Genomic DNA, 13077 nt, shown 5'->3' with positions numbered 1-13077 from the left:
ATTCAACCCCTAGCCTGGGAACCTCCATATGCCGCAGGAGCGGCCCAAGAAATAGCAACAACAACAACAACAACAAAAAGACAAAAGACAAAAAAAAAGAAAAGAAAATGCAACCAGAGTTGATGATTCTACACAAAATGCAGTTAATTCCTAAAGTTGAAGAATAAATAAGGCTATTAGTTTCAGGGCAACGAAAGTAAAGAGGGGAGCATTATCGATTTTAAGATTTGCAGAGGCCACAGACATCGGCAGTTTCTGCCAAAAGTACCATCATTTTCCTGGTCTGGTTCTTTAAGTATTTTATGTTTTATCTCTCAATTAGTTGTAACCAGATCTTCAGGATTAGGAACTACATCTGGATATCTTCTTGTAGCCTACACTTGTTCTACCACGGATCTACTATTAAGCCCTCAATAAATACTGAGGTATAGGAGAACATGACCTAGACTGAGGCTAACAGGGAAAAACAATTTGGCATTAAAAGTGCAGACATCTGCAGACACCAAGTAAAGAATTGTCAAATGTAAAGAAATCCTTTACCTGAAAAGTGCCAGTAATAGTAATGTAACGCTGACACATACACACACACACAGAGTGTTGTAGAAATCACTATACTCAAAAAAACTACTTTTCAAAATGTTCCAACTTAAATATTGTTTCATGAAATTCAGAAATATAAATCAAACAAGCACAAATGATATTTCAGATTGCCTTGCTAGAAATGTAACTTCTAATGTATTTTTCTATCTAGTCACACATGTGGAAAAATAAAGGACAAAAAAACAGAAAACCTGGGTTTAAACCAAAATTAACCATTTCTAGCTGTGCAAGAGCACATTACTTAATCACAGGAGACTCATAAAGAAAAAACTAAACCACACCAATATGCAAGTCCTCTAAAAGCTACAAAATGCTACATAAGTACTACTATAATGACCAAAAAAAGGAAAACTATTAGTGACAATAATTAGATTTTGGCATTGGCAGCTCTTTGTAGAGATCACACCCTATAGACATTATACCCAATTTATATCTCAAAGTATTCTTGTTCAAGGACATAGTTTGTTTTTTGTTTTTTGTCTTTTGTCAAAAGGGCCACACCCGCAGCATATGGAGCTTCCCAGGCTAGGGGTCAAATCAGAGCTATAGCTGCCAGCCTAAGCCACAGACACAGCAACGCCAGATCTAAGCCACATCTGCAACCTACACCACAGCTCACAGCAACGCAGGATCTTTAACCCACCAAGCGAAGGCAATGATCGAACCCATGTCCTCATGGATACTTGTCGGGTTCGTTACCCACTGAACCACGACAGGAACTCCAAGGACATAGTTCTGCAAAATGTTAACCCACACACACATTTTCCCTGTATACTGTTTCAGTTACTACGATCTGGAAAACAAAATTTCCCCCTATTCAAAGGCTCTCATCAACAGTAAAGTGAGACAGTATAATAAGGTTTATGTCCAGTCATGGCCTTCTCTATTCTGGGAATGCCTTATCCAATGAGTTAAAACAATGACAAGTAAATCAGGAGTTTCCATAGTAGCAGATGAACCTTGAAAACATCATGCTTTGTTAAAGAAGCCAGTCACAAAAGATCAGATATTGTATGATTCCATTGATATGAAATGTTCAGAAGGCAAATGTATGGGTGGCTACCTATGGCTGAGTAGAGGGGAAATTGGGAGGAAGTGGGAAAGGAGTGATTGCTAAAAGGCATGGTACATCTTTTGGGGGTGATCAAAATGTAAAATTGACTGTAACAGATATGACTGTGAATATACTAAAAACCACTCAATTTTACACTTCAATTTACATCTCAATAAAGCTGTTCCAATTAAAAAATAAAGCAGCGCCTGTGTTCAATGAGTACATCACTGAAACATAACGATAAAAAGTGAAAACTGAACTACATCCTCTTTTTTAGTATATCCTCCTTTCATTTGCTCAATTACACACTAATAATGAACTTGGACTGTATCACATCATAATGGAATTTTGAATTTAGCTTCTTTGCAATATGGAGAAACAGATTATCCTTTGGATGACAAAAATTTTTATTTTAATTTGGAAATCTTCCTGGCTAGCTGCCAGTTTTCCAATAGCATCAGGAAACAAAAATGAACACAGGAGCATACTTACAGATTTAGGATCTGGGTTTTTGACTATTGTGAAGAAATCAAAGAGTCACAGCAGTCCCTTACAAGCTCAGCTGCTGTGCAGAGCACTGAGGTAGTGAGCAACTCCAACCCACAGCCCCAACTCAGCTGGCAGTATGAAAACACTGATGGATTTGCAGAGGCTGCAGGACAGAGCCCTTGCAAATACCATGGGTCAATTACGTTTTCGACCATAAACACTGAGACCAAGCAAAATATGTTCTACTATTTACAGAGGATATTCTAACTATATAACCACATTTTGCACAAATTATATATACTTTTCTATGCCTATGGCCCTACAGACCCCGTGATTTCATGAACAGAAACTCCCTTCTTAGGTATATTATAAAATTTTGTTTTTAAACATTAATGTTACAATATTAAAAAAGAATTCAATTAACCCAACTTAAAACTATATTATTGCATTTTTAACAACAAAGCGAATAAAGACAACATAAAAAGTGAAAACCAAAAGCTGTATTAGGCATGTGTTTCCTATAAGAAGAAATAATTTAACTTATCATCAAAGTATTTTGTGGGTGCTCTTTTAAAATATTTAGGTTTGTTCCAAACTTTAAAAAAAAAAAAAAACTCAAACAACACTACATAGAAGATAAACACATAGTAGTTCCTTCAACATGAATCGTAAGAGTTGCTTAACTGGACATCACACAAGAGATGCACTGAAATTCCAAAGTCCCACCTCCAACCTTACATACACACAGAACTGGGAAGTACCAGCCTCTTAAATTCCAGAAAATAGGAATGAACCACATTCCAAGTGGAATGTGACACACACCAACCTCATCACAACTTACAGATAAAATCCTTTTCCACCCCGACTGCCTAAACCCAACCAGTGTTCTTTACCTGTGAGTTAGTAACTGCCCAAGCAACCAAAAGGTAGTGTTTTGAGAGACAGGTGTCCCAGAAAAGGTCATACATAAAGGGAGTACTAGGTGAATGGGATTCTGACTCTATTAGGCAAATAGCTTTAATTTATTACATTTCTATAAATTAATTCATTATAGTCATTACGACACACACGAAGGCAGCACAGAACTTTAAAAAAATCAACCACAAAAACATTGTTAACTTTGTGCCAAAAATAAGCCAAACTAAAGTTATGTTCTAACTTCTCTATCTGAAGATAGTAACCACATTCTAACTGAAAAATAGATGGGCAGAATTACTATAAACTAAAATCAAATGTTTGACATCAAAAAAGCCGAAGACCACAGTAACCCACTTAACAAGTGCACCGGATGTCCATGGTAATACAGCACAAGCACACAGGGAATGTACAACTACCTGCCACTTCCCAACCAGACACAACAGAGGGTCCTTCCCCAAGGGGGAGCTCCACATACATGATCCTGAGTATGATCTTTATTGCTACCTAATCAGTCCAAACTTATTGAGGATCAAATAGAAGAAGCCACTGCCACTGCACTGGCAGTTCTTGCTTCTAAAGCAGACTTAGTTGCCCAATCTCCACAATGTTAAAAGGATTTCATTGCAAATACTCATAAGCCAGCAAATGAGTCAACCAAGGTATATTTCTACAATGTTATACGTTGACATCTCTGGGGGAGAAATACAACTAAGTAGGTATCTTTCCTGAAATTGTCTGAGGGGCTTATTATATGTGACATCCACATTTTAAAGTGAAAAACTAGTATATATACTTTGCTTACATAACCAATAGTGATACTTTAACTAAGGCTCAATGAAAAAGTAATTCCCCAAATTTCAGATGACACCACAGTTAAACTTTTTGTTTTTATATTAAATAGAACTATGGTTTAATTATTTAATTTTACTTAAATTATTTTAGTTTAAGTAATAACCATTATTTAATTCCTATCCTCCAACTCTAAGTTTTCAAGAATTTTTACAATATATTAGTTTAATCGAAGCTGTGGTAAGCCAAAACTAAATTAGACTACTGTATTAGAAAATAATATATTTGATAGCAAAATTGCAAACGGTCTACTCATCACAAGATATATGTGGATTTCATTTATCAAAATGAGTCAAACAAGCTCATTAAAACAAAGCAAGTAGCTCATGTTACCAATAATCTGCTGTCAAAATTTAAGCAAATAAGGGTATAAGTTAAGTTTGCATATTTACCAGTTCAGTTGTTTGTAAACAGGTAACAAAAATAATATATGTGGTAAAACACAGTTTATTAAAACAAAGGTTCAAGTCATTAAAACAAATACTAAGAAACAAGGGATTTTAAGTTTAATTCAAACTGAAGTTTCTCCACAAATCAATCTACTTACATGAATTGGCCACCAAAGCCTAAACAATGATCTGCCGTCTGAAACAGCTTTGATGTATCACAGTCTTAAGTGTGACTGATAAACTGTTAAACAGTTTTACCCAACAAAGAATTATTTGTTCTGAGTGAAACATCTTTTGAACATTATTACTGCAAGTTTATATAATATACATGACTCTCATGTAAAGAAACATATTAAATTCACCACAAACATTAAGTTTTATTAGATTTTTCCTACACAAAATAGTTGTCAACTAGCCATTTGGCCATCTGCAAAATGTTCACTTTCATTATCTATAGTTGCTATCTTTGCTTTCATATAAAAATAAGACCAGTAAAATCAGAAATCATACCAAACAATGCATTTCAAACTCACGTTCAATACTGGAAATCTTCCCTCTCACATTTAAAGCACAAGACTATCCATTTACACTACAACAACTCCGTGGTGACCTAGTTCTAACACTGAACTCATATCAAAACACAGAAAAATGCCCTAAAATAGACAAACAGCCATCTTCCAGATCCAAGATATAGGAGATTATTTCTTCTTCCTCTACATACCTGTGTATCATTAATCATTTCCAGGCAAGCACTTTAACCTCTTATAAGTAAACTATGACCAGAAAATTTGAGAGCAGGTGGCCATAAAGGAGTGTTTTAAATTTAACATCACTGCCTCCAATCACCCATCCTTACTTAGTCACAACCAATGACTCTAAGAAACAATTTAAACCATGAAGAAACACTGTGTAATGTTAGAGCATTTTAAAAAATCAATTTCTAACAACTAAATAATTATCAAACAGCAAATATTTTCACCACAGTCTTAGTTTATCATTAAAGAAATCATTTAAAACCCCAATACCTCCCTCTTCCACTAAAGATAATTGTATTTCTTACCCTATAATTTGATTATCTTACTGTTCATTGCATGACCTTTTTTTAGCAACTTCACTCTACCATGACAAACATAGTTGCTGAATATTCCACTTCTGCAGAGACAACAACCACCACTGTCTTCCACGGTCATTTAAATCCAAACCACAATGTTTTTACTAATTAATCAAGACTACCACAATGATAGCTGCATATCAGACCAACAGTTCAATTTTATCTTCTACAAAAGATACAAATAAATAAAAATCCATAAGTACTTACCTACAGTTGGGAGGTGGGTCCAATGTAATTTCTGCAAGTTCCTTCTGAATTCTTCAAAATAAACACAAAGAAAGTTATGTTAAAATGTCACTCTCTTAATATTTCATTAAAATTATACTTTTACAGTAGTATTTCCCACTACTTTGAAAAACTAATACTGTATAAACCATCATATACAATACCAACAAAGTAGTAATTTCTGCCATAATCTTGACAATGTAAAGACAAACAAGACTGGCGATTATTAGTGCTTGCAGCCTGAGAAAGCAACACTATCACTTAAAACTTCGTTAGGCCACTGCTAACACTAACCAATATTTCTACTTCAAACTGGAAACATCTGTCACATTATTTATGGATCATTTCAACTTCTGATTTGTACTAGAACATCTCATATAGAAAGGAAAGATGATCACAGTAAGCTGAATCCAACCATGCTGATTGAGACGATCAACTGGTGAAGAGAGGATTATCAGGACCTCATTCCAACAACTGAAATGGGTATCAAAATATAAATGGCATTCTTCCCTGAAGCCTCTAGGACGAAGCAAGTTCAAGGTTTCAAATTTCAATAAGCTTTATTAGAATTCCCTCATTTTAATGTAATTGCAAAGAAAAAAAACGAACTTTTATTTTAAAAACATGCTTTTGCCCTCATGTTATTTTCATCTTTTATTTTTAACTGTACCTAAACCCTATAAACATACCAGACTGTTTTGTAAGACTAAACAGCAACCTCCCATCATTCATGTTTTTTGTTTTTGTTTATTGCTTTTTAGGGCCACACCTGTGTCACATGGAAGTTCCCAAGCTAGGGGTCCAATCAGAGGGGCAGCTGCCAGTCTACACCACACCCACACCAGATTTGAGCCACATTTGCAACGTACACCACAGCTCACAGCAACACCAGATCCTTAACCTACTGAGTAAGGCCAGGAATTGAACCTGCATCCTCATGGACATTAGTTGGGTGCAGTCAGGTTCGTAAACCACTGAGCCCCAACAGCAACTCCCTCATTCATGTATTATTAAATGGTAGGCTTTGTTAAACCAAATTTTTAAAAATTCTCAAAACCATTCCTTCTCCTCTGCATGGTTTTAAAATATGAGATTCACTGCTGGGTGTCTGCTCTCTGGTAATTATTGATAGTATATGGATAATAGTTTACTAAAGTACCATTAAAAAAACAGAAAGTAGAACAAAAATATTTACTCTGAAACAATTTCATTCTATGTCTTTTTCAAGACAACGAATGGAATTATCAGAACTGGTGCAACTCCTTCAGAAGCATTAGCACCAATTTCCCATATGAATCACATGCCACAGATATAATTTCACTTCTCTAAGCCATGTGATTCAGGATTGAGGGAGCATTATAAAGTAGAGCGAGACTGAGAAATTTAAACCCAAAAAACCTTTTAATTCTGCTGTCCCGTTAACTGAGAATTCTTGAGCAAAAAGACTATTCACACCTGTGCTCTTTCAAGGTCTCAGTTTTCTGTCCTATAAAATGAAGAGGCTGACTAGGACAAAGTCCATGCTCTCTTTAAAACATGATTTCCTTCTAATATGGATTCTATGATTTTTTATATACATATAAAGTACACATGACCCATAATTAAATAAGAGAAGTCTCAGAGTCTGATATAGAACACCCTTTATGGATTTCACACAAAATTATAAATAAATCAGGCACCTTAAAACTGAATGGGTAAGATGGCAAACTGAGAACACACATTCACCTCCCACTCCTTCAGGACCCCACTGGTGATAGGGGGTGTAGGGGAAGGAGGGCACAGGGGTATAGAAAGTGCAAAGAGGAATAAACAGCAAAGAGAAGGGGATGGTCACCCATGGATGATAATTTTAGTGCATTTCTAGATGACAAAGCAGAAGAGTATAAATCAATTGGAGTCAGCAGTGACTAAATTGTTCTTGAGGGAGAAAGAATGTCCCGTACAAAGGACCTACCTTAGCAGTGAACACTCGAATAACAAAATATTCCTGATGTATTATTTTTCCACTGGTTCCAAGCTGTTAAAAAACTATGCTTGAAAAAAAAAACAAACAAAAAAAACACTTCTTTACCCTTTTTGTAGTGTGCCTTGCTCTATTCAAATTAAAATTTCAAGGACAAACTAGAAGGGCAAAGATACCTGATGGAAAATAAAGGAATTCTTCTGCTAAGGAAAAAAAAAAAAAATAGGTTGAGATCCAGAGGGGGCTGCAGAGTACATTAGGATATAAAGACACACTATTCAAAGGGTAAAAAAAAGAAAATCAGAAATCCCAGAAGAAACATCTGTACAAGAAAATCATAGATCAAATAGGAAGGAAACTAAAATGTGTAATAATCTTAATCAAGTAATAGATGTTAAAGGATAGAAAAGATCTGATATATTTTGCCTAAATGCTATGACTCATGGGGTAGCCTTGAGATCATGACTTTGGACTTGAAGGAAATCTAAGCCTAACACTCTGGTCTGGCACTAAATATTCAGGTACAGTAAATGCATAGAAAATTTATTGGTCTTTTACTTATAGATAAAACACAGTAGACAAGTTGTAGCTGCAATACACGATGTAAATGTTGCTAACCTTGAAGATGTAAAATTAGGTGTAGCTAATAGAAACCAACTGAAAGCGGGTAGGGGATACGTATAAGTAGATATAAGAAGAACAAATATTAAAATCCAAATTTGACAAAATAGGGAACCAAGGAATACTGTTGAAATTTGAAGGAATAAGAAATAGTGGCTTAAATATATTATTTGGTTTAGAGAGACAATCAATACTCTTTTTTTAAAAAAAAAATAGAACTGTCATTAACTGGGAGGAGAGAAAAGAGCAGATAAAAAGCTACATCCTCAAAATTTCATAGCAAGGAGACAAAAGATATTAAGTTACTAATTCAACAAATAGGTATAAGCATATTATTTAGAATTATGAAGAAATCATTAGAAGAATAAACCAGACTCAAAAGGAATGGAATTGGGATAGGGAGAGTGTTAACAGAACATTGCTGCTTTCCATTAAAAATGTCTCTGTGCTATTTAATTCTGTTAACAAAAACATGAATAATTTTTATAAACTGTTTTTAAACTCAGAGGACCAAAAGAAGAGGCATTCAAAAGAGCATGCTTAAATGGTCAAAACTATTTTTAACATAAAAGAACTTTGGGATTTTCTAATAACTCATCTTGCTTTATGCTTATACTATCCCTTTTGGTTTAAAAAATTGATGTCATACTTTTGTCATAGATTTCTATAACGGAAATTGACACCCCTCTGGATGTCTATAATTCTAAATCTAATTATTCAATACAAAAAGTAATTTACTGATAAACTTGACAAATCTGAGTGGTGAGTCAATATATTATATTTTCAGCTGCTGCTACTAAAGAATGGCTGTATTTCTCTTGACAGAAAAGATTATACTAAGAATTGCTATTTAAATGGTTGCAAGATGTCCTGCTGTTTTCAATGACAGCAATCCAATTCTATCTCAAAAGTTGTGATCATGTACGTATTAAGTTTCTCATTCTTGACACGTGGAGTAAGGAAGATAGCTATTTCAGGCACTGGCCCTTAGGGTGAGAAAAAATGAAAAAGTATCAATAATTCACACTTACAGTGTACCTTTTACATGATGATCTTAGGCTATTAAAAGTGAATTAAATGAATCTCACAGAATTCTCTGAGTATTACTGTTTTATCAGTCCCTACTTAGGAAACTAAGGCTAGTGACTTTACACTGGGAATGTGAAAAAACAAGCAATTATCTTGCTAGGTCAAACCAAAAAAGGTCTCTCTCTTATCAGAAATTTTAAGGCAAAATTATTTCTTTAGACATAAGTCAACTAGACAATGCTTAAATTTCCAATTTCTGTCCAGCAGTGCCATTTCTCAGTTAGTATAATACAGAAGTCAGCAACAGCAAATAGTCACTGAGACAAGTCAGAGACAAAATACAGACTGAATTTCAGTTTGTAAGACTTCACCTAATACCTTTGATATTCTAGCAACAGTGAGAGTATTGTATATGACTGTCATTTTTCTAAAAAGCAAGGGGAGTTGGGGTGGGGCAATCATGATTCATTCACACTTAATTGAAGTATACGGTACCAAAACTACACAAAAAAGAGAAGATATGAAACACTCATTTTAACATCAATACTGGATTGTTTAGCAAAATGAAGCAGTGTATAGGTACTGATATGCTTAAAACAGAAACACATTTTAGGTTAAGGAAAATTCAGTAACTCTCTCAGGTCCAAGCAGATCATGAATATACGGACATGGGGATTCACAAAGGTATTTTCTTAAGGTTATTGTTTCAAAAACCTTCTTCTGGAGTTCCTGTCATGGCTCAGTAGTAACGAATCCAACTAGGAATGATGAGGTTGTGGGTTCGATCCCTGGCCTTGCTCAGTGGGTTAAGGATCCAGCGTTGCCGTGAGTTGTGGTGTAGGTCCCAGAAACGGCTCGGATCTGGCGTTGCTATGGCTGTGGCATAGGCCGGCAGCTACAGCTCCAATTAGACCCCTAGCCTGGGAACTTCCATATGCCGTGGGACTGGCCCTAGAAAAGGCAAAAAGACAAAAAAAAAAAAAACAAACCCTTCTTCCACTTAGATGACTTTCTATATTCCCCTAAGCTCTGCATTCCTCAGTTACCCGAGAACCCCTATTCTAACCAATAGAATCAACTGGTCAAAACCTTTCAAAATAAACTCATCCAACTCATGCAACTTATCACTAAAATTTCTTTAAATATCAAGTAGTTCTGAATTAATTTAGAAGACAGTAATTGCAAATAACTAGAGTTTAATTCTGAATGATGATAACATACAATGTATTTGATTCTAAAAGACCACTATTTTTAAGATACCCTCAATTAATGACTGCATTATAAGATGCATCCTGAGTTCAGTAATATAAAAAAGGTTTTAGGGTGTTTTCTTGTGGCTCAGTGAGTTAAGGATCTAGGATTGCCACTGCTGTGGTTTGGGTTACTGCTGCGGCACAGGTTCAATCCCTGGCCTAGGATATTCCTTCCACGTGGCACAGGTGTAGCCAAAAAAAAAAAAAAAGTTTTTAAATGTGCATTTAAAAACAATCTTCAGCATATGTAAGTTCCCAGGCTAGGGGCTGAATCAGAGCTGTCGGCCTACACCACAGCCACAGCAACTCAGGATCTGAGCCACATCTGCAACCTACACCACAGCTCACGGCAATGCCAGATTGAACCCACATCCTCATGAATACTAGTCAGATTTGTAACCCAATGAGCCACAACAGGAACTCCTGAAATCAACCTTTTAACCTGACAAAAACTTAGAGTCTAAAACCAAATTATCACTCCTAGGACAGTATTATATTGTGTCTAATAAAATCACAATGTCTACTCTGAACAAAGGCAATGTGAAATAGCATGATTTAAAATTACTCTTTACAGGATTTCCCTTCAGCAGTTAATGATCCCAACTAGGAGCCATGAGGATACAGGTTCGATCCCTGGCCTCACTCAGTGGGTTAAGGATCCGGTGCTGCTGTGAGCTGTGGTGTAGATCACAGACGTGGCTCAGATCCAGTGTTGCTGTGGCTGTGGTGTGGGCCGACAGCTACAGCTCCGATTCAACCCCTGGGCTTGGAACCTCCATATGCTGTGGGTGCGGCCCTACGAAGCAAAAATAATAATAAAAAAATAAAATAACTATTTACAGATGTGTCAACAAGTGAAAAAACCAGTTCAGTCAATTCAGTGAAGAACTCAAAACAGATGTTTCACTGACTTGGCATTTTAATAAGATCATCAAATTTTGCCACTGCACTGTCCAACTACAAGTATAAGAAATACAGATATAAGACAAATACAATTAGATCTACAGGAAACACAGCAAGAGTGATTAGACATTATCAAGAGAATAGACCAGGATGAAAGCATGCCAATTTTTAAGAAACAAATTTGCCAAAAAGCAAAAGTGCATCAAAGTGCCTATAATCTCCCTCTTAACTCTAAAAAATACAATTAATTTTTATCATTGTTTAAACAAAATACCCACTTAATATTTTCTTTAACCAACACTATTTCTTCTAATACCTGAAAAATGAAATTTCTTTCAAGAAAACATGTTTCTACACCTTATTACTACTTCTACAATAACAGCACATATCATTCAACTGAACAACAATGCACAAAGTACTTTTCTTGAACTACTATAAAATTATACAATTACAGCATCTGAGCATTTCTAGTTTAACAAACAGCATTAAGTCCTCAGAGGTTAACATATACCTCCTTTGCCTAAAGCTTATCAAATGGACTTGAAAAAATATCATTGTAGACTTTAACCGGCACAAAGTCTGTAACTGCCAGCATCATGAAACCTTACCATGTGCTGAAGAAATACTCTATCGCATTTTGTCCTTACAACAGCCCTGCAAAGATGGGTCCATTATTATCTCCATTTAACAGAAGAGAAAGCTGAGGCTTTAAAATGTTAAATTACATACCTAAGATCCTAGAGCAACTAAATGCCAGAACCTAGAATTAAACCTGGATCCTGTCTCTAGCATCCAAGCTCTGCACTGCTACTGATTGATCCTCTCTCACCAAGCGACACTGTTTGGCAAAGATGTCTCATCTCAATAAAAATCAATTATCAATAATAATAAATTAGAATTTTATTCTGAAATACTTCTAACTTTGATCTTCTGAACACATTAGTAGGGGGATTCTAATCTCTATGGAAGATCAAACCCCTAAAACAAATTCAAGGTTCTAAAGCAGCCAGTAAATGGATATTGTGACCCTACTATGCTAGGCACTGTGGATATAATGGTGAATTAAAAAGATGTAAGTCCCTGTCCTCGTGATTCCCAATTTTTTCTTCAGTTTTTAGAACTTAGAGATGGGGGAGGCAGGAACAAAGCTGACTTCACTATCAACTAAACTGGGGGAAGGGAAGAGGGAAGAATTGAGGGGTTTTGTTTGTTTGGGGGCTTTTTTTACCTAAAAATTGGCAGTGAGGCAGTGTTTTTATATTTGAAACAAATAGTAAATGACTAAGTCACTTTAGACACTCACCCATAAACCATCCAGAGACCTTCTAGAGGAAGGTCATCAATCACAAACTGAAAATCACAGACTCACAGAATAAATTTGCCAAGGGAGGGATTTTTTTTTTCCAGCCAGGAAGCAAATCAAGACATTTCTTGGAGTTCCCGTTGTGGCTCAGAGGAAATGAAATCTGATTAGCATAAGGATGCAGGTTTGCTCCCTGGTCTTGCTGTGAACTGTGGTATAGGTTGCAGACATCCCGCATTGCTGTGGCTATGGCATAGGCCAGTGGCTAAAGCTCCAATTTAACCTGGGAACTTCCATATGCATCAGGTGCAGCCTTAAAAAAAATAAAAGACACTTCCTATTTTCACCAATGCAGTAATACCAATTTCTA

General features: G+C 35.7%; 1 protein-coding gene across 2 annotated transcripts in view; it reads right to left on the bottom strand.

Moving 5' to 3' along the window:
- UBE2E2 (ubiquitin conjugating enzyme E2 E2) overlaps positions 1–13077 on the bottom strand; it is a 381267-nt gene that overhangs the window by 360116 nt on the left and 8074 nt on the right. For both annotated transcript variants that reach the window (XM_047769129.1, XM_047769124.1), the window contains exon 3: positions 5618–5668. In XM_047769129.1, coding sequence (XP_047625085.1) covers positions 5618–5668 — 51 coding nt within the window. The remainder of the gene's footprint in view (positions 1–5617; positions 5669–13077) is intronic.

Source organism: Phacochoerus africanus, chromosome 1 (assembly GCF_016906955.1).
Source record: "Phacochoerus africanus isolate WHEZ1 chromosome 1, ROS_Pafr_v1, whole genome shotgun sequence".
Lineage (NCBI taxonomy): Eukaryota > Metazoa > Chordata > Mammalia > Artiodactyla > Suidae > Phacochoerus > Phacochoerus africanus.
This window is presented reverse-complemented; position numbering and strand designations above follow the sequence as displayed.